The 22,916-nt window shown below is 40.4% G+C and overlaps 1 protein-coding gene across 1 annotated transcript in view; it reads left to right on the forward strand.

The window, feature by feature from the left end:
- The first annotated feature begins 837 nt into the window (after positions 1-837).
- Positions 838-22,916, forward strand: part of top3b (DNA topoisomerase III beta) — a 30,476-nt gene continuing 8,397 nt past the window's right edge. The window contains exons 1-15 of the mRNA XM_049579880.1: positions 838-1,143; positions 6,069-6,200; positions 6,596-6,702; positions 6,834-6,908; positions 7,713-7,909; positions 8,445-8,601; positions 8,692-8,805; positions 10,592-10,682; positions 11,451-11,605; positions 11,789-11,894; positions 13,766-13,912; positions 14,051-14,224; positions 17,055-17,183; positions 17,460-17,609; positions 19,684-19,784. Coding sequence (XP_049435837.1) covers positions 1,074-1,143; positions 6,069-6,200; positions 6,596-6,702; positions 6,834-6,908; positions 7,713-7,909; positions 8,445-8,601; positions 8,692-8,805; positions 10,592-10,682; positions 11,451-11,605; positions 11,789-11,894; positions 13,766-13,912; positions 14,051-14,224; positions 17,055-17,183; positions 17,460-17,609; positions 19,684-19,784 — 1,905 coding nt within the window. The 5' untranslated portion in view covers positions 838-1,073. The remainder of the gene's footprint in view (positions 1,144-6,068; positions 6,201-6,595; positions 6,703-6,833; positions 6,909-7,712; positions 7,910-8,444; positions 8,602-8,691; positions 8,806-10,591; positions 10,683-11,450; positions 11,606-11,788; positions 11,895-13,765; positions 13,913-14,050; positions 14,225-17,054; positions 17,184-17,459; positions 17,610-19,683; positions 19,785-22,916) is intronic.

A 22,916-nucleotide genomic window follows, 5' to 3' on the forward strand; every position in this document is an offset into this window, starting at 1 on the left:
TCCTGTAATTTCTTATAGAAACTGGATATCAAACCCCCACATTTAGGTTTAGTACCTCGAAGCTTAAGAAGCAGCTCTACAGAAAGAGAAGTATTGCATGGAATTCCATAGGTTCGAAAAGCACATCTCAATTGTAAATAAAAATAAAAAAAAGATAATCTGAATAAATTATATGTGCTTTTAAGATCCCCAAAAAATCTTAAGCCTCCATCATCCATAACGTGAGAGAGAGTGCAGCTGACAGCATTAGACCATGTAGGAAAAGTAATCAGTTTTCCACCCAAACGGAGGAGTTTATTGTGAAATGTTGGCATGTGAGTGTGCCACTGAGATAGTGATTTTTGTTTTCCCATATTAAATTGTGTATTATAGAGCTGGCCTTTTTGATGTTGAGCAACATACAAAGAGTGGCATGGATAAACCATTTTGGTATACCCTCATTGTTGGACAATAAGTTTCGACCGATATTGAAAAGTAAAACAATTATTTAGAGATTTTTTTTTCCATGAACATTGTTTATTATTTCCTTTTATCTACATATCAGTCTGGCAGCTTAGACTGAAGCCATCTTACTATCCAACAAAGACACTAGTGCAGTTTTAAGAGTGTTTTATTAATTGGCATAAACCTTTGGGAATGGCTTTGACTACAGATCTAAAAGTTCTGTAAGTGACAGGAAATTATGTCGTATCTAAAAAAGGTTTCTTAGCTTAATAAATGGCCACTACAATAAAATACATCATTAACAAAGGTAATATTTTTATCTATCCAACTTTGACTTGAACACCTTGGCGGTCACCGTATATACGTCACACGCTGCACTTTACGACACCGGAAGAGAATCATGTGTAACCTGTCATGGCTGCTGTCGTAGTTAGCATAGCCTTTAGCCAATGCTTTTAGCAAGCAAATTTATGCTAAACTAACATTTTTCTTTATCGTGGAGTGGTTGTTGGTAGCAGCCATTACTCAGGTTTGAGACAACAGCAGTAACGTTACGCTTTTAGCGCATTTACTGCTGGTGAGCGCAGTGACTGGAGTTTGATAGTGGTGCTATTAGCCCTTCATTCAAAATGAGAACTGTTTTGATGGTGGCAGAGAAACCATCCTTGGCTCAGTCGATTGCCAAAATCCTCTCTAAAGGTGGGTGATAATTTATTCCAATTTAATATGCCACAAAGTGAGACTTTACCAAGACGGGATAACACCAGGCTTATAGCAACAGTAACGTCAACGTTATCATTTCGCTTTGTTGTTGAATACAGTGACTTCATTACGACGGTAGTTAACTTCTTAAAACAACTTTGAATTCTGAGAAATTGTGAGCGGAGTACAGTTTGAGTCAGATAATAATGATTTGATTTTATTAATCCTATCGCATTTCTTGCTTCCCTGTATGTGATCATAGGCTTAACTCTGAACTCGGACACTTTATGGGAGCAATATGTAAGATATTTGGGGATTTAACGGCGTCTGAAACTTCTCCCGGTTGCTATTTCTTTAGTGTTCACTGTTCAGGGCTTTGTTTTTTTAGCAGGAGCCTAATTATCCACAGAGGTCTCTTCCTCTCCGAAACAAACGGATGAGGTGTTTAAAACCGGTAGAAACGCTGAATAAAGCTGTTTAACTTTACAAATCAGTGTTTCTCCTGTGCTGTTCTGCACGTGGCAGACATGCTTTTAACAGGCATATATTCAATGGTGACATATTTATTGTCTACTGGAAAACAATAACTGAGTGAAATGAACCATGTTATGTATTTTATTTGTTGTTTTAATGGCTAATTTCACATCAGGCTGAGGGACAACAGTTGAAAATGAGCCTTTTGGCTAACACTGGCACATTTACAGTGATATTGATCAATGTGTGTAAACTCTGAGAATAACTGGATAAATAAATAAGCACATTCCTCAGACACCACCATCATTAGCTCGTGCACCAACTGAGCTAAACTGACATTAGAGCAGTGAGTCCTGTTCAGCTGTGTCTGGAGATGGCACATATACAAGCTATAGTGATGAGCTCAAACTCCAGAGAGTAGCTGGTTGTGGGGAAGCAGTTGGGGTTTTTCTTGAGGACAGGCATCCTCAGGGACACGGGGATGGTCTCCAGACCAAAGGCATTGTCGAGCCCCCTGCAGGAGTGGCTGGTGTGGCAGCTGGCCTCGTGGATAACCTGAGGCACTCGGTTCAAGTCAATGTTCTCCCTGGTGAAAGGTGAAGAGCAGGGAGAGATCAGAAACAGGATTTTATTCAGTCATTTGTTCATTTAGTGGGTCAATACGGTAAGCAAGCAGTTGCTGTATCACTGTAGCATTGTCTTTGGTTAAAGAAATGTATAATCCTTTATTCTTTGTCAACTGGTTTTCATAGGGTTTCTTCATCTAAAGGTTTCATTGAGTCATCAGGTGTAACAGATAAATTCTGCCAACAGTCTGTCAATTGTGTGATATCACATCAGATCTCACTCTTCATCACATCTGCCTGTGAATATTATTGTGATGCCATGTGACACATTTATATTTCTAGTTTTGTCTGACCATTGGTATGAAATCCAAAATCCTACATTTAAAATGATATAGCCTAAACAGTAAAGAAGTAGTTTTTCCAACACATGTGAGATGCTTAAACCAGTCGGTGTTTGACATCTTTATAAAAATTCTGTTAAGCAACTAATTTATTCATAGACTAACCCTTTCAGAACTTGTGTCTGGTTAGGAATAAGTGATACATGGTATGTATACTCACACGTAGCTCCAGGTTGCGATGCTGCGCTCGTTGATGCGGCTGGGCAGGTTGACCAGCTGGCTGTAGTAGTCCTGCAGGCTGTATGTGCAGAAGGATTCATCCACACACTGACCGCCCAGTGGCAGGGCCAGACACTGGTTAAGGGCCAGCAGGCACAGCAGAAAGACACGCAGCAGCTGGACACAGAAAATATTAACACAGACAGCTCAGCCATTGTTATGTCTTTTAGTTTTAGTTATTACTGTATACTTTGTAAATGCTAACATAATATATTCAAGACAGTGGAATTACATATGCATTTCTCTGTCATTGTTATTTTCATAGTTATGTCCTTTTGTTGTCGTTAATCTTTATTATTATTTTGTTAATTTTTGTCAATTAATATTCCTATTAATACTATTCGACTGGCCATCAGTAACTTTAATGCGCTGAAGAAGGAGTGCAATAGTTGCTGGTGTGCAGAGAATGTGGTGGAGTGTGAAAAAAATGGCGGAAAAATTCAGATCAACAGCAAGATGGAGGAGAAAATAATTATGGCTGTGTCCCTCTGTGCCTGATGTAGACCTGGAAGCGGTCATCATGGAGCTGTAGCTCCTGAACGAGCCTGTACTCCCACAAATCCTGTCTTGCCATGAGGATTTCATGGACCCATACCCTTCTTGCTGCTGCTGCTCGCCTCCTCCTCCTCAGAAGAACTAAAGCCAGGGCTTTTCGTTGAAGCAGGGACAGATACATGATGAAATCCGGGGCGCCAGATCGGAACCGGAATATTTTTCGGTAGCTCAGCAACTTGCGCCAAATATGTGCGCGATGCGCGCTTGCGCACCACGCTCTCTGCTTGCTCTGCGCCTTGGCGCGGCGAAAATCGCGCTCTGTGTGAAAGCCGCTTTAATACAGACAGAAATTCTGCCTTATATATATATATATATATATATATATATATATATATGTGTGTGTGTGTGTGTATATGTATATGTGTGTGTGTGTGTGTATATGTATATGTGTGTGTGTGTATATGTATATGTGTGTGTGTGTGTATATATATATATATATATATATATATATATATATATGTATATGTATATATATATATATATGTATATATGTGTGTGTATATATATATATATATATGTATATATGTGTGTGTGTGTATATGTATTTTCAATATGCACATTAATCAAGTATAGCTATATATATCGGCATAAAGGCAGGTTTCTTATATGTATATATATATATATATATATATATATATATATATATATATATATATATATTGCTGAAATTTATGACAGCAGATTGGCGTGATAGAGCTTCTGTTTCTTGTCGTTGGGACGTTGATGGGTGCTTGAGTTTGTTGTTGTTTTCTTTGGTCTTCAGTGTGTCCGTTTGGCTTAAAGTTGATCTGCAACCTGAATCTGGACATGCCTCTATTTATATGTCCTGTTCTTCATCCTCTGTACATGTGTTTGTGGGTGTGTATGGTGGTCAGGTGGAGTGTATGTCCTTCTGAATATTTCCAGTCATTAGCATTCAGCCTTGAGAGAATAATTTTTATTCAGAGAAGATAACAGCGTGCTTACTGGAAAAGGGACACAGCTCAGAGGTCTCACCATCACTCTGACCTCAAACTTCACGACTGATTCATGGCTCTAGTTTTAGGCAATGATGACATGAAATCAATTGGTATGTTTTTGAGTTTATTTAAAAAGTTCGACAAAACATTTTAATTCGCATCAGAAGTTTGCATTAAAGCAAACTGCATATCAGTGAGAGGAGAGTTGATTCTCTTGAATAGCTTCAAAAGGATCAACTTTAAATTCACTAGCCTATATATTTCATGATATCTGCTTATTATAGAAGATAAGGCCAGCATATTAGAAACATATCGACATCTGTATGGAACACGTCAGTTATAAAATATGTACTTCTTCATATTTTCAAATAGGAAATGTTAATGAGCAAAATGTCAAACAAGTTGCAGACTTAAAAGCAGAAAAAAAAAGAAAATAAAATGCTACAAGTCAAGCCTATAGACTCTATATGGTTTGTGGACACCTGTTTTGAAGCCTTCGCATTTTGGCCGTCACCATTCTGGATTTTTGGAGCCAGAAGTGGCCATATTTGGATGACAGGGTGGAGGTAACTCTTAACACAAGCTGCTAGCTTGGTTAAGACGGTTAAGATACGGCTGTGGTTAACTGTGATAATGCTAATTATTGCTAGCAAAAAAACAGGCTTAAAACAATTAAAACAAAATGTACAAATGGGGAAAACGGAACAACAAACTTCTTAAAGGGTCTTTTAATACAACCAGATGCTGAACAAGCCTTTTAGATGACCAAAATGTAACAATTAACTTTCATGAACTGGAAACACATTGAAATAGTGACAGCTACAGCTACGCCTATACTCTGTGAATCTGGGCTTACACCATGGTAACATTTCCTTACCAATGTTACAGCTGTTGCAGCGCCTTGTCAATGGCTGGCACCCACCTATTACTCAAAGTGGCCACGCCTTTATAACATTAGATATAATAACAGGTGAGTTATATAAAAAGTCACACACCATACAGTTGTCATCAACGGGGAAATTAGCTATAGAGACCAAAACTGTTTTTTATACCAGGGTATAGACGATATATTTCTGCTGTAAAATTGGATTTTTTAACATGGCGGTCTATGGGGATTGTCTCACTTTTGGAGATGGCCTGAAGTGGCCATTTTAGGAGCTACAGTTCTGCCTCTTACTGACTAACTTAAATGTTTTGTAAGCCAACTTGCTCTCTTCGCATCAATTTGTGTTTTTATCTTGCAAACCAAAGTATTGGTTGTTGTTTTAAAGTAAAATTGAAAACAAAATTAAGCTAATTTTTTAGGTATGCAGGATAATATCAGCACGTCATTGGTATCGGCTTATATTGGCTTTAAAATGAATCAGGATCAGAAGTCAGAATCGGCTTGTATTTCATGTCTCCATCTGCTAGTGGGCCATCACGATAAAAGTATGCATGCATAATATGATGTTAATTTCACTACAGAAGAGACTTGATGATCACTAAAATTAGGTAAGGGAAAAAAACAGATATATCGATATGGGTATCAGTTATTGGTCAAATGACTTGTTACATATTGGTATATCAGATATCGGCAAGAAATCCAATATTGTGGGTCCCTTTCAGTGTATTTGTACTTTAAGGTATAGTACAAACATGGGAATTGAAATGTTTTGAATGTGGCCAGAGGCCTGTAAAATCGTTAACCTTTAAATGACAGTTTTGAATGATTGGTTACTTCCTCATCTATTCTCTTAAACCTTAAGGAAATTGCACAAGTCGGAAGGGGCTCAATGGAGCATGCTCAGTGCATGAATATCCCGGCAGCTTCCAGGGCCAAACTGTACGCTTTAAGATGACCTCTGTCTGTGGGCATGTGATGAGTCTGGATTTCATAGGTGGGTATCATTCATATTAGGTACTGCTTGCCCTAACCCATAAAACTTTCACTGATGACATTTCCTTGCAGTGCTTAAAATGTAATCATTCATTTACTCACTTTACTTTCTCATTGATATTCATAGAGGAAGAAAAAACAACAGAAACATGCTTAACATGCAGTTCAATACAACACCTCAAATTACAACTATCTAACATATAATGAGGAAAGTCTTTTTGTGTTTCTCAGAAAACATTTGAATTAGATTGCAATACAATGTATGCATGAGTATAAAGCACCTTTTACACGTTGATTTGGGTTTCAACCTCTTCAGTAGCCAAACTATTAATTTGCATTTCTTGTTATTTTGTACTAAAACAGTTTAAGAGCTTGGTCTTATTTTTTTTTTTCCAGGGAAGTACAATAACTGGGACAAGGTGGACCCTGCAGAACTATTCAGCAAAGCTCCCACAGAAAAAAAAGAGGCCAACCCCAAACTCAACATGGTTAAGTTCCTCCAGGTAAGTGAGGTCGACATTAATTGGTTTTCACAAGACACTGGTGCTCACTGCAGTCCCTTAAATCAGCTGGATGTCAGCATGTCATGCCTCTTATGTTTTGTGCTCACCCCAAGTTTCTTGTGTCTGGTCAGGTTGAAGCCAGAGGCTGTGACTACGTGGTTTTGTGGTTGGACTGTGATAAAGAAGGTGAAAACATCTGTTTTGAGGTAATTAAGGGTCCATTTACTCCTGCTATTAACATGTGAACAGTATCTGGATATTTAATTTGAATAATGACATCCAATCCATGGGTCTTTATACCTGGTATATGGATCTCCATATGCACATTGGAGGTTTATTTTCTTAAGAATGTGGTCATGGTACACAGATTGGATTTATACCTGCTGAGGTACAGCCATAATTCAATTTCAGTTCAATTTTATTTATAAAGCCCAATATCACAAATCACAATTTGCCTCAGAGGGCTTTACAGCATACAACATCCCTCTGTCCTTGGACCCTCACAGCGGATAAGGAACCGCCTCCCCCGTGCAACAGATGCCCTGTGTACAGAACAGATCAACATAATAAATGTACAGTGATCCATATGGCAAAATGATACATTAAGAGAGACAGTGACAGAGAGAGATGCAGGGCAAACAGTAATGACAATAGCTAAAATAACACACATTTTAGTAATAATATCGTTATTATAATAATGATATGCACAACCATAAATCTCCTGTCAGGCTGACTGTTGGGTTGCCTCATATCGCCTGTATCTCAGCCAAAAAGTTACACTTGAACACACCGCAAAGACTACAGCCAGTGGCCAGTTAGGACATATTGTCAGCCCCTGTGTGACAGGAAATAAGTCTCCATACCGGCCCTTAAATGACCCAGTGATGATCTGAATCTAACGGAAAGTTTGATTTTCGGAAGCTGACTAAGGTCTGAGATCATATGGAAAAGTGGTTACTGTGAATGAAAATACAGTTATTTAGTCAGTCACTATCTCTCTTCCCTCCCAGGTACTGGATGCCATCCAGCCGGTGATGAATAAAGGGAATGGCAGGGAGCGAAATGTTTATCGTGCCAAATTCAGCTCCATCACTGACACTGACATCTGGAATGCCATGAACCGCCTAGGAGAGCCCAACCGCAACGAAGCGCTGTCAGTGGACGCACGTCAGGAGCTGGATCTGCGCATCGGCTGTGCCTTTACCCGGTACGCTGCTTCCACAGCTCTGCCTCACGGCACCACCTCGTACTAGATTTCCTGTAGCTGTCTGGTTGCAACGTCCAAAAAAATTGATGCATGGTACTTATTCATAACAAGATAAATAAGAGCAAATTGATATCATTTTCCCATCCCATCATGGTGTCAGCACAGTCCCACTAGCTGTGGGGTGTTGGCTAAATATTGGACATCTGTGGCCTTTGGGGTTTTTTTTGTCATTGTTGTTTTTTTTTTTTGTTTTTTGTTTTTTGACTTTTTTTTGTTTTTATTTTATTTTTACATTTTTAGATTTACTAGATAAAAATATGAGAGAGACAGAGAATTGTGTACTATGTGTAATACACAAACATAGCAATACCCAGTGTAAATATAACCAGTAAATCCCACAGCCATAAACTGTATGTTTGATTGAGATGAGCATCCAGACACGTGATTTGAGTCTCTGCTTTGCAGGATGGATTACAACTGATTTAAATTAACAGTGAATGTAATCTAAGTCTGTTGTTGGTCAAATATTTTTAAGGTTCCAGACCAAGTACTTCCAGGGTAAGTATGGCAATCTAGACTCCTCCTTGATCTCCTTTGGACCATGCCAGACCCCAACACTAGGCTTCTGTGTGGAACGCCACGACAAGATCCAGTCCTTTAAACCAGAGACTTACTGGGTCCTCCAGGCAAAGGTAAATCCCCAGTTTCACTCCCCCTGACACAGTGTCAACAGTATCTTCCTTCTGGTCTGTATTTTGACAGACATGCTATCTTTTGGTTAGGTGTTCAAAGGAAAGGAAAGCCCACTGACACTGGACTGGAACAGGGTGAGGGTCTTCGACAGGGAGGTTGGTCAGATGTTCGTCAACCTGGCCAAGACATCCTATGAGGCCAAGGTAAGAGTAAATTAATTATTATTTTATTTACATTTCACATTTAAAGTACAATAGAGCAAGTCCTTGCCCGCCAGCAGACAGTGTAACCAGAGTGCAGGAAGCATTCACTGGAATGTACAACAGCCTGCCTGATATATTTCTCTTATGTAAGAAATTGCAGTATTGATATCAAAGATATGTTTGAGGTCTTTTAGAAATAGTTATTTTCCCACCAGAGAGCACTGACAAGTTTGTTTTTACAGTTTAGATAATAAATTCAAGGGAACCAAATAAAAAATGATGGTGACAATTAAGAAATACGTATATTAGTTGATAAACCTTCTTGTTAAGTATCAGTATCATTACTGGCCTCAAAAATCCAGTATTGGGCTGCCTATCATCCTGATGAAAGTTAAGAAATTTTGATAGTAAAGACCAGAATGTCTGAATGAATTTGAATCAGCTTGAGCCTGATTTTTGTACCCCATTCATGTTTTCTGTATTTCAAATCACCAAATATAAGGAAGAAAGGAAGCTTAGGTAACAGCCACACTAATATGTTTTGATTTTAAAATGCATTAACTATTGGTTCATTTGTGCCTAGCGTCCACACTTCATTGACATTTTGGAACCCCTAAAATGGAGTCCTTTGAAAATGCTGCAGGTCTTGTTTTAGTTTGAAAACTTTGAGCTGTGTTTATTCTCTTGACTAGGGCCAGGTACGGCTCACATTTGAACTGATACCAGCACTGGTTTGGGTACGTGGAATTCAGTATCCAACCCAGAAAAAGAAATAGATCAGACATTATAACTATCATGGCAGATTGGTGTCGCACCAATAGTTGTTATAATTGCTGTTGAGGTCTATGGCCGGTTTCCTGGCTTCAAGGCGCTTCTTTCTCCTGTCTGAAATTGAACACGGTGGCTCCAAGGCTAACAATGGAGCTCTGCGGCTGGCTTGCAGCCTTTGGGACACTTTGTGGCCCTTCCGCCTCTTGTCTAAACAAGGCATTCTCATCCAGATGTGCTCTCAGGTACCAATATTTGGCCTTGATGGATTTTAAGTAAATCGGTACTCAGTATTACCAACCTAATTTGGTTGGTACACTTAAAAGTACAGAGTTTGATACCAGATTCTTGTCTGGGTGGACCCAGTAATGGAAACAGAGACGTAAGTCAAAACATTATAGCTAGGCCTACATACCTGTTCTGATCTCATCCTTCTTGTGTGGGTGCTCCTTTCCCATTGCTACGGCTTCCTCTGACGATGGATAATGCTCTAAGCACAGCTCTGATATGTTGGCGTATTTACTTTGCAACAGCTCTCAATCTGTTTTCCGCCACCTTTACCGCCTCATACTCGTGTGCTACTTTCAGTAACATTTCCACCTCATTTCCAGTGCAAGCAAAGAAATCTCTGGTCTTACTTTTCACCATCTTTGTAGCATTTTCTATAACCATGCAACCAACCACAGAGTAGACAGTCTTCTTCCTATTTACATCGGCACACTCATGCCCAGTGTACATGAATGGTCACATGACGTGTTTTCATGCATGTTAATATGGACAGATATTAATTCTGAAACAGTGCTAAAATGTTATACACAAGATACACAGCTATTTGAAAATGCAAACATTAGTGTGAATGTAACCTTGAACAGGCTAAACTTGTTAAGAGAATTTGTAGGAGTGCTACACAAGTCATTTTCAACTACTTGATGTATTCACCCAAGATACAGTCAGCCTGAATTGGAGCTCACCTTAGCTGAGCTCGGAGGTAAACTATTTGATACCTTTCTTTTTACAGGTGGAGTCAGTGAGTAAGAAAGAGAAAGCTAAGCAGAGGCCCCAGGCCTTGAACACAGTGGAGATGCTGAGAGTGGCCAGCTCTGCTTTAGGTATGTTCACATTGACACAAGCAGCATTTTATCAGCTGTGAAGCGGCAGATTGATTCACATTTGGGGCTCTTGCACTCTCAGCTCGCGCCTCAGAATGAGTTTTGACAAAATACTATTTCGGCACCTAACAATAGTTTAAACGAGCGATGGAACTATGAACAATGGCAAGAGGTGTGCTGCAACAATTAGGCTGGCCAGGCATATGTAGGTTCATGAGTCACTGCTGCACCCATCTGATTGGAGTTGCCGCTACAGTTACGAATGTCCAACCTCAAGGAACACCAACATCTTCAGAGAAGGGGCCAATCCAGTGCAGGTGGCCCCACATCCTAATTTACTTGCAAGAATTTTGGAAAGTTTTCTGTGCATCATCAATGGACCAAGCTTATCAAAATTTATCAAAAGCTAGTTGATTTGTCATTGTATTTTGAAGATATTGACCAAGAAGGTAATGGACAAATTGGACAGAAAGAACTCCTTTAGAATCCATACTATGGTTAAAGGAAAATGCATGTTTAAATAATATTTCCAGCTTTTAGTCCAGGACACAGTTGTCCCGAAATAAATTTGACTGTCTGAAATCTTTGAAAACTCTAAGGGATTAAAACTAATGTGGAGTCCAGTATTATGACAGTCTAGCCTCCACTCTAATTCAGACTGAGATCCAGTAAGTTCCATAAGAGCTATAGGTCCAGTTTTATCCTCACACAGGACAAGAAGAAATGTAAGAAGAATAGAAAAAATAGTGTTTCTTTCTGATGTCTCAGGCATGGGTCCCCAGCACACCATGCAGATAGCAGAGCGCCTGTACACACAGGGCTACATCAGCTACCCACGTACTGAGACGACCCACTACCCAGAGAACTTTGACCTGAAGGGAACACTGAAGCAGCAAACCAACAATCACATCTGGGGAGAAGAGGTGAGCACCACCATGGGGCCAAAGATGCATAAAGGGATTAATGCCCTGATACATTCAAGGCCAACAGTGTATGCATACACAAACAGACATGTTTATGCTCATAGGCTGGTCGTTGGAATACGATGCTTGAACGTGGATACGCATAAATGTGTGTTTCTAAAAAATGTTTTACCCCTCCATCAGGTGAAGGCTCTGCTTTCAGCTGGAATAAACCGACCTAGGAAAGGAACTGATGCTGGAGACCATCCACCTATCACTCCCATGCGTTCAGCCTCAGAAGGAGAACTGGGTGAGTCAGGCAACTCAGTTAATGGACAAAAGATAATGCATAAAGTAAGGGCAAGACATCAGCTGTCAGAATAGTCATTTTTTTATATGATTTACTTAGAACAGACTTATATGATTTATTGTTTTAACTGTTTGGTGCTTTTTTTATTGTATACACTTATTGTTTACAGAAATTTGAAAATAGCTGCCTAGCCCTCTGAAAACTGAAATAATTGATGCCCACAAAGCAGGAGAAGGCTATAAAAAGATAGCAAAGTGTTTTCAGGTAGCTGTTTACTCAGTTTGTGATGTCATAAGAAATGGCAGTTAACAGGAACTGTGGAGGTCAAGTTGAGGTCTGGAAGACCAAGAAAACTTTCTTAGAGAGCTGCTCGTAGGATTGTTATAAAGGCAAATCAAAGACACCCGTTTGACAGCAAAAGACCTGCAGGAAGATTTATCAGACTCCAGAGTAGTGGTGCACTGTTCTACTGTGCAGTGACATCTGTACAAATATGACCTTCAGTTTTCAGGAGAAAGCCTGTCCTGTGTCCTCATCACAAAATTCAGCATCAGAAATTTATTCTAAACAAGCCTGATGCCTTTTGGAAACAAGTCCTATGGACTGATGAAATTAAATAGAACTTTTTGGATGTAATGAGCAAAGGTATGTTTGATGGAAAAAGGATGCAGAATTCCATAAAATGAACACCTGACCAACTAGACCTGACCGACACGGAAGTGGTTCAACCATGCTTTGGGCTTGTGTTGCAGCCAGTAGCACGGGAACATTTCACAGGTAGAGAGAAGAATAAATTCTGTTATATTCCAGCAAATTCTGGAAGCAATCACACCATCTGTGAAAAAGCTGAAGATGAGGAGAGGATGGCTGCTACAACAGGACAATGGTCCTAAACACATCTGGAAATCCAATGGACTACCTCAAGAGGCGCAAGCTGAAGGTTTTGCTATGGCCCTCACAGTCCCCTGACCTAAACATCAATGGAAAATCAGGGGATAGACCTCAAAAGAGCAGTGCATGCAAGACAGCCCAAGAATCTCACAGAACTAGAAGCCTTTTGCAGGAACAATGGGTGAAAATCCCCCAAACAAGAACTGAGAGACTCTAAGCTGGTTACCAGAAGGGTTTAGAAACTGTGATACTTGCCAAAGGAGGCACTACTAAGTACTGACCATGCAGGGTGCCCAAACTTTTGCTTCAGGTCCCTTTCCTTTTTTGTTAATTTTACACTGTAAAAGATTGAAATAAAAAAAGTAATCTAGTTCAAAACATTGAAGAAATGTGTCAATTTTAACTTCGTGCCTTTTGGAAATCTATTCATATTATACTTACTTAACTATGCACAGTAAAAGAAATGCCAAGACTTTTGCATGCCACTGCACATGCAGCAGGATGCATTTTGCTCAAGCTCCTGATGCTCAACCCCCAAACACTTCCGAAACCTACCCAGCAAGGTGGGCATTTCAAAGGTGGCTATGTTTACAAAAAGTAGAGACGTCTGAAATTAGTTACTTCACTGTTCAACCAGAACATCGGACAAAATGATTCACTGAACAGCCCAAGTGTTACCAACAATGAACATGCCTTATTGTATAGTTCCTGGCACTTTGTATCACCATCCTAGCCTATATAGCTATTACTTTGCTGGCCAAAACATAGCATTAGATACAAAAATACTCACTCAATGGTCATCTGCCCTCAGGGCCCTGCTGGTCTTTGGGTTTGGCTGTTCTCTGGGCTTTTCACTCCATGTTCAAGAGTGGTGGCTTTTAACATTCAGAAAATGACGCACCCTGAGCTTTTAAACTGTACCAGGCACCCCTTCATGTTCAGCTTCTAACCCAAGTTTTTCATCTTTTGCTGTTCCACAGGAAGTGATGGCTGGCGGCTATACGACTACATCACACGGCATTTCATTGCCACTCTCAGTCAGGACTGCAAGTACCTACAGACCACAATAGACTTCAGCATTGGCACAGAGGCCTTCTCGTGTAGTGGCAAAACCCTTATCTCGCCAGGTAAAGCCAGCTGGTCACACACTGAGCTGGCCTCTTCAGTACCAAGCTGCAGCAGGCATTTTACACATTTTTGCCTCCAAACTGCAGTAGAAAATCAGCAGTAGTTAATTAAATCTTAAATCTACTTTCTGTTCCCAGGTTACACAACAGTGATGCCGTGGCAGGGCATTCCTCTGGAAGAGGCCATGCCAGCTTGTGAGCGTGGAGACACTTTCACAGTCGATGAGATCAAGCTGGTGGAGAAGCAGACCAGCCCCCCAGACTACTTGACTGAGGCCGAACTCATTACCCTCATGGAGAAACATGGCATCGGTAAAACTCAGCACTGCCTGTTCAACGTAATTTATTTATATTAAATTACTTGCAGAGTAGAACTTAAGAAACATAAAATAAGTAAATAAAATAAAAACTGTGAGGGCTGTGGGAGTTTGCCCATTCAGTCTACATGTGCGTTTTGGACTGGACTTGGAGAGGGCTTGCCTCTGCATCCCGCGGGGAATCTTATGGGGGGTACTGCGGGAATACGGGGTACTGGGATTGCTGCTACAAGCCACTTGGTCCTTGTATAACCAAAGTAAGAGCTGTGTCAGCATACATAGCACAAAGTCAAACACATTTCTAGTGGGTGCTGGCCTCTGCCAGGGTTGTCCCCACAAACAGTCTCTGATTCTGTTTGTGATGTTCATGGGCAGGATCTCAAGGCACAGTCGAGGGAGGAAGGAGTCTGGTTTGGAGACCTCAGAATTGCGTGTCTGCTTTTTGCAGATGATGTGGTTCTGTTGGCATTATCACACCATAACCTCAAGGAGGCACTGGGGCAGTTTGCAGCCAAATGTGAAGCGTTCGGGATCAGAGTCAGCACCTCCAAATCTGACGCCATGGTTCTCTGCTGAAAAACGGTGGATTGGCCCCTCTGAATTGGGAGAGAGTTACTGCCTCAAGTGAAGGAGCTCAATCACCCTGGGGTCTTGTACACGAGTGAGGGTAGAATGGAGCATGAGATGGATCGGGGGTTTGGTGCAGTGTCTGCAATGATGCGGACGCCGTGCCAGACCGTTGTGGTGAAGAGAGTTTTTAAGTTTTATTTCCTTTATTAATCCCCCTGAGGAGAAATTCAATGTTTTCACTCTTGCTTGTCAATTACACACAGGTCTGAAAGTCACACACATGCACAAACAGGACCTACACATGCACAAATTGGAGAGATGTCAGAGTGAGGGGGCTGCCCTTGGTGAGGCACCCCGAGCGGTTGGGGGGTTTGGTGCCTTGCTCAAGGGCACCTCGGCAGTGCCCAAGAGGTGAACTGGCACCTCTCCAGCCACCAGTCCACGCTCTATATTTTGGTCCGGACGGCGACTCGAACAGGCGACCCTCCGGTTCCCAACCCAAGTCCCTATGGACTGAGCTACTGCTGCCAGCTGAGCCAGAAGGCGAAGCTTTCAGTTTACTGGTCCATCTACTTCCTAGCCCTAACCTATGGTCATGAGCTATGGGTAATGAATGAAAGAATGACGTCACGGATACAAGCGGCTCAGAGGAGTTTCCTCAGAGGGGTGGCTTGGCCTAAGCCTTAGAGATAGGGTAAGGAGCTCAGACATCTGGAGGGAGCTAGGGGTACAGACGCTGCTCCTTTGTGTCGAAAGGGGTCAGCTAAGGTGATTCAGGCATCTGATCAGGATGCCTCCGAGGTTAGCGTGTTACGGGTGCATCCAACTGGTAGGACGCTCCAGGGCAGACCCAGAACATGTTGGAGGGATTATATATCTCATCTGGCAGTTATATGTCATCTTAACCCTATGGGCCCGAACGACGTAAAGTGCATCCAAATTCACACCTGTTCTTCTCTATGGATTTTCTCCTCAATCGTTCGTCATAGCAATAAGCCATATCCCGTGAAACAGCAGAACCGCAGCTTTCCGACAAGACCAAGCACTTGTCGGTAATCCAGTGTTTTCACAAGGAAAACTAAATAAAAATTTACACTAAAATTATGTAAAACAAAGCTTTCATACAGCTTTGCACACACATTACTTTTGGATGGATTACTTGCAAATGCAGGGTCACACCGAAATGCCACACATATCACATGAAAGTGCAGGACCGGAGCTTTCCGATGATACCAAACATACCATTGTGCTTCCCATCACGCTGTAAATACAGATCACTTGTCTACGAAATAAAACCCTGACGAATTTCTTTAAAATCAGTTATACAGATCTTGTTATCAGTCACTTCATATAGTGAGGAATAATATTAGTACTATTTTTCTATGATCTTAGATGTAAATATTGCATGTTTCTTTCAGATAAAACACATTTTTGAATTGTGAATGAGTCAATGGAATTTCTTGCAATAATGAAAAAATGCTGGCAATCATGTCCACCTGGCACAAACCACATGTTCTGGACAACTGTGAAGTTCTTATACTGCCGGATTCCAGAGAGTCTCCCCTCTTCATATATGGCAGAATATGTCTACTTCCAACTTGATATGGTTAGATACATGTAAAAATGTAAGAATGTAGTAACACAGATTTTTTTTTCTTTTTTCCCATCAATATAGAAAATAATACAAAATACAGGCACATAGGAGGACATGTATTGATGACAAATCTGTATAGCCCAGATTGTCCTGAAAAAAAAAACAAGATATAGCATGTGTATGTAGCCTTTATAATGACTGTGATATGAGCTTAAAAGTAAAGGCAGTAAAAATACCCCAAAAATGGCCTAGGGCCCATAGGGTTAATAATGAAACTGTGACATAGAAGAAGGTTTAAAGGCTTTATTAGAGTATCAAACAAAATTCACAACATGTCCAGGCCGTGGACATCGTCATATGCCATTATGGTAGACATTGCCCAACCCTAATTTGGACTCAACATGCAAAATACCACAAAAGAACTATAGTGACAAATTGATGCCCATCACTCAGGCACCCCTTTCTTAGTCACATACATTTTAGTCAAAGGTATTTTTTATGGACTTTGTATATGCAGATTACTGTAAATCAGTATTCACTGCTTGATGCTGGTCTTTATTAAGCAATACATTTTAACTGGACCTGTATTCATCTGCTGAGAGATATTGATAATATTAATACACAGTTTAACAGATGTTGTCCTCTGTCCTCCACCCTCCAGGTACTGATGCTAGCATCCCTGTCCACATCAACAACATCTGCCAGAGGAACTATGTGACAGTAGAGAATGGACGTAAATTGAAGCCAACCAACCTGGGCATTGTCCTGGTACATGGCTACTACAAGACAGGTCATTTGCCTTGTATTATTCTACGTTCTCTGATTTGCATGTGGGTTTCCTGATCGCAGGTTTCTAGAACATTGTTGAATCATCTTTGGACACTGTGTCCACTAATGCAGATAGTCCCATATAATCAAATCTTTTAGGACATGGGACCAGACAGAATGGTCCACTTCATTGAAATTTATGAGCTACATTATGAGTGAGAATAGAAATATGTGAGTGGGTTTTGTAGAATGCTACAGTATCAAAATCCTAATGATTGGCTGTGTGTGTGCTTTGCAGATGCAGAGCTAGTGCTGCCCACCATACGTAGCGCTGTGGAGAAGCAGCTGAACCTTATTGCTCTGGGTAAGGCTAACTACCAGCAGGTCCTGCAGCACACGCTGGATATCTTCAAGAGGAAGTTTCACTACTTTGTGGATTCCATTACCAGTAAGTTGACTGCAGCCACAGGAGCACAAAATCCTTCAAGGGATTGTCTGCAAAAAGTTGTGCAGCACTGTGTAAATCCTAATAACGGTCATTTAAAACATTCATTGAGAAAAATACATTTGACAGTTTCAGCTTTTTAAATGGATAAATTAAATTTGGTGTGTTTCTTGTCTTATATGAGGATGTTGAGTATTTTTGGGTTTTGGACTGTTATTTGGAAAAAGCAAGAAAAATTTGATAATGTCCCTTAAGCTTTAGAAAACTGTGAGAGGCATTTTCTGTGTTTTCTGTTGCTTTATAGACAATTGATGATAAATCATGTAAATAATAGTTAGTTGTAGCCCTACTCAAATGCCCAAGGTGTAACTGATTTTCATTGTTTCAAAGTGATTCTACACGCATCTGTCAATTCTCAAGTATAACTTCTAACGTACATAGAAATGAAATCTTAATTAAGGACTCTACGTGATTGTGTTAGGGCCACACCTCAATTCTAAAAAGATACTGGGTCTCATAATGAAACGTGAGCAGAACGAATTTGTTTGCATCAAGTTTCTTGGATGGTTCTTACAACAGAGGACACGGAGTTAATGGCATCTGTAACCTCCTTCCAGGCCTTTGACCTGTCCCTGTCACACCACTAATAATAAAATGATAATAAAATTGATTTGCATTCACAGACATGCACATGTGTCTACAATCAAATCCAAGTTTTCCGCAGCATTCATGAATACAGTGTAGGTTTTTCATACCAAGTTTTTTATGTGCAGATCTACTCACAGATATACGAACATTTCATGAATGAGACCAAAAGTAGCTAAGCTCTAGATCCTGGGTCTTCAACAGGGGGTCCGTGACCCTCAGAGTTACTATAGGGGGGCCACCAAATAACCTCTAAATAATCTAATTAACTAATGTAAGTTTTAGTAAGTAAAATGTTTCTAAAAATCCACATTAACGTGAATCTAACAAATTATTAGCCAAGATAAATCAGCCTATTCATAAAACCTATTGGTTAACAGTACACAACATTTTTGACAGGCTGACTGTAACCCAGGAATCGTTATAGGATCATGTGAGCTAGCTAACGCTACATCACTGTGCAGCACCTGTAATTATTTTTGCATATTAGCCAGTTAGCTGTATTACTATGTCAAGTGTACAGATATTCTTGTGTGCCACAACGGATTGTTTCATAACTTTTTAACAGACTCTGACACACCGTCCACCGTAGAAACCACCACTGAAAGTGCAGAGGGTGAGGCTAACGCACCTTGCAGTGCTACAACTGCTGCTTAGTAAGCAGCTAGGCAAACAAGAGAAGACCCGAAAAATATTCAGAACTATCTCAAGTGCAACTCTTTTTTTTTTTTTTTTTGAAAATGTATGTAGTAGGGGTCCCTGCTGTCTGTCTTTGGACCAAGGGGTCTGTACCCTGAAAAATGTTGAAGACCCCTGCTCTAGATGTTTCCAGAAATTTGAGCTAACCAAATCATACTTTTTGTTTTAGAAACCTTAGAAAACTGTTTGTTTTGGCCATTTTTGTACAGTAAGATCCCTGCATTAACGTAAGATCCCTGCATTAACCCTCCTTGAGTCATGTGTACCTTATTTATGTTTTAGTCATCCAAAAAAAAAGGTTTTACATAACTCTGTACCATTTTGTGACTTTCTCTTGAAAAGACTGATAATGGAAAGACACAGACAGACCTGAATGTGTCACAAAAGTTTCAGTTGGAACAAAGTTAAGCATCTCTTTATCAATTTTGTACCCTGGCAAGGACTTTGAGAGAGGACAAATTGCATTCTGAATAAGCTGTGCAAGGGAAAATGATCAAAAACTGCATATTTGTGGTGACGTCAATAACAAGGATATGTACTAATTCAGAAGCATGGTTTGAAAGGTGGATGTGAATGCAAGATGAGTAACAGTAAATGGTTAAAGTTTTAAAGGAGTTGACAGCACTGTTGTAGTGCTGAATAAACCAGTGAAAATTTTGCACAGACATATGCTATAGTTTGCTTCCTTCCTAGGCAGCTTTGACACACAGTATCTGTCTGTTGTGTTAAACAGGTATGGATGAGTTGATGGAGGTTTCCTTTTCCCCCATTGCTGCCACTGGGAAGCCACTGTCCCGCTGTGGCAAGTGCCACCGCTTCATGAAGTACATCCAGGTCAGCAGAACAGTCAAAACTATGGTTATAATTTGAAGAATGCATGATTGCAGATTTGATCGTGAGTAGGGATGGGTATCATTAAGACTTTATCGAAACTACAAATAGTATTGATAAAATCTCCTAACGTAGCACCGTTCTCCTCCACTGAACACCTGAAAATGTCATTAGGTGGGGGAAACAGGATAAGCACTACAACAGTATAACAGGTAAGCAGTATCTTGAAGCCTCTGGATATATAGTATATTTGGTCGACACTCTGCTCCAAAATGTTAAAAATTAAGATTTGGAATCCAGCAGTCTCAGTCTCACAATCACATGCTTCTTTAGTCCACCCTCAAACGCTTTGTACAAGTTTTGTTTTACTGTTTTTCTACACTTGAGTTTTAACTTCATCAAGGCACCATTGGTGTTTCTCTCTGGAGCACATATGTAATTGCTGAGCTCCGACCTTCAAAGTTCAGCTTAAAAAAAAAAAAAAAAAAAAAGCAAATGCTGACGTGCTTCCTTCATTACCATTTCCATCTGATAACAGAACCACTTTAAAAGTCATGAATGAATCATGAGGCAGCACGTCTTTTGGTCATTGTTATTGTATCTGAATATATGTGCAGTGAGTTGCATGTGACTGTTAAGTGGTGTACAAGGTAACATGTATGACGTCCTCTGGGAGCTATGTAAGACAAGGAACCCACGTGGTTATATTGCTCTACGTGCACCGAGAAAGTACATTTGCCCACTTTTGCTTCATTACAGTTTCAAGAAACTTTGTTGGTGTCACTCATGAAAGTTTGTACAAAGAATCATCCAGCACATGTAGCTTACGTAGCTTGTCAGTGATGACCTCTGAGCTTTTCATATAACTCTTAGTTAGAGTGTGATTGCTGTCTTAAGTAATTAACAGATTGGCACTGTGGTAAATAGCATCCAGTGGTTTAGGGCAGTGGTTCCAAACTGGTCCAGCCATGGGGTCCAGATTTCTCCCCAGTCATTAGTTCAGGGTCCACACAGTTTAATATATTCAGCATCATACTTGTGTTTGGCTATGCGGTTGAGCTAGTTTGGCTCTCTGTAGCGTAGCTGTATGTAGTCACTCACTCTACAGCAGATGATGGCACTTTGAAATAGTAGCTCTGTGCCAATTCACTGTGCTCTAAAATAAAGCGTGTTTTTTACTAACTTGACATATTTGCAAATCACTTGTGGTCCATTCAGAATAGACCCACCACAACCCACTTTTGGACCACAACTCAACAGTTGGGAACCACTGGTTTAGGGGAAGAGGCAGCAACAAGAACATTTATTTATTTATTTATTTATTTGATACAGGACGAAGTGCACTGGACTGTATGATGTTCTTTCTGTTCTGGTACAGTGATCCAATCAAAATTGTCTGTTATTAGAATTCCCCTGAGGAATGCTTGAAGCAGGTGCATTAGTTGTTGGAGCTTTTTGTGTGGAACAAGTTATTTTTAACTTGTTCTAAGTTATTTTTAACTTGTTTGACATATAGGCCTATGCATTTGCAACTTATAAAGAACAGGAGACACAGTGTATGTGAATGGATTTCCCAACACAGTGGAGAAAAACAGGGGGATGCACACAGCAAGACTCCCGAGCTGGACTCAAACTGGTGACCTTACAGTCACAGGGTTTGTGTCAAAGACCACAAGGTTATCAGGACAGCACACCTATTGTATTCTTTTACTTTTTTATTCTTTACAGCAATAGACACCAAACATTGACTAAGTTCTACATGCAGTCAGGTTATTCCTTTTATTGACTTTCATGTAGTATTTTACTAATCACTTGTAAACCTTAATGGACGCGGACACAACACTTAAAGGAATCATGATGTTCATGTGTTTCTTTTAATGACAGCAGTCAATATAACAACTGAACACCATCACACACCGTGTGTGTGTGTGTGTGTGCACGCGCCATGCGTGATACAGAGGGCAGAGGAGAATTGTAAACGTGCAACCATTTAGAGACGGAAATTACATGCTGTTGTGTGAATAAGATAGATAACTATTTAGTTTGTTTCATAAAAGGACAAGGTATAGACCTGTTCTATAGGAAAGGTAATGTTAAATGACTTCTGTTGTGATCTGGGGCTATATAGAAAATAAAATTAACTTGACCTTAAAGAGGGGGCGGGGGTTGCTGTTGGGGCGGCAGGGCACCCCCCCTTATGTAATGGTAGGGATAACACTGATGTGGCTACAAATTCTCTACACCCAATCTCTACAGGGTGCACCTGGATACGTCAGCCGTGTTGTTCTGCCTCAGCTGCTCTGTATACTTAAGGCTTTTATTAGGGATGCACCAAATATTCAGTAACTGAATATATTCGGCCGAATATTGCAAAAAAACACACTTTTAGTATTCGGCGGAATAAGTTAAAAACAAGGCGGAATAATAGCGGCGTGTTTTGATAACACAATCAAACAGTGTGCCGTGACGGGTGGAGTAAAATGTTGGCAGTGTGGCGATCCGTCCGTCAAGCACTCACATTTGCGACTAAAAATAGTTTTGAGCGAGCAAAATAGGCTTAAATCATTCAGCACGCTGTGCGAGCAGCCTACAGATTTCAACCAGCAGCAGAAACAAAAGGCAAATCCCATCGGTTGTGGGTTGAACGGGGGTCACAGACACAGACAGTAATGTATTCCTGTCAAATACGGTGGCCATCGGCTTACCGGGCGATGGAGAAGTCGGCTCCAATAATATCCTCTTTTTGGTGTCATGACTGCCCAAAAGTACCTGAACAGCCGAGCCAGCCGAACACAGGTATGTGACATGTCAGAGGAGAAACGAGCCGTTCACGGCCCACAAAACTCACCGCACTTTAGGGACTGTTCTTTACTTATGAAGGGGAGGAGGGTGGCTGATTCTTATTTTATTTTTTTTTTTTTATTTTGACCCCCCCCCCCCCCCACATTCATCACTCATTGATGCTGTTTTTAAAGTATGAATAAGTCAATAAGTAATGTATTCCACTGAAATATCATTGATGTATTATAGAAAAGTGATTTATCTTTTCATAAATGACAAAAGGGACATCTGCCTCATTTTCGCTGTGGTATCGTGATACTACTCAGAACCATGATACTAAACAACGGTATTCGG

The sequence above is a fragment of the Epinephelus fuscoguttatus genome, linkage group LG6, assembly GCF_011397635.1.
Source record: "Epinephelus fuscoguttatus linkage group LG6, E.fuscoguttatus.final_Chr_v1".
Taxonomy (NCBI): domain Eukaryota; kingdom Metazoa; phylum Chordata; class Actinopteri; order Perciformes; family Serranidae; genus Epinephelus; species Epinephelus fuscoguttatus.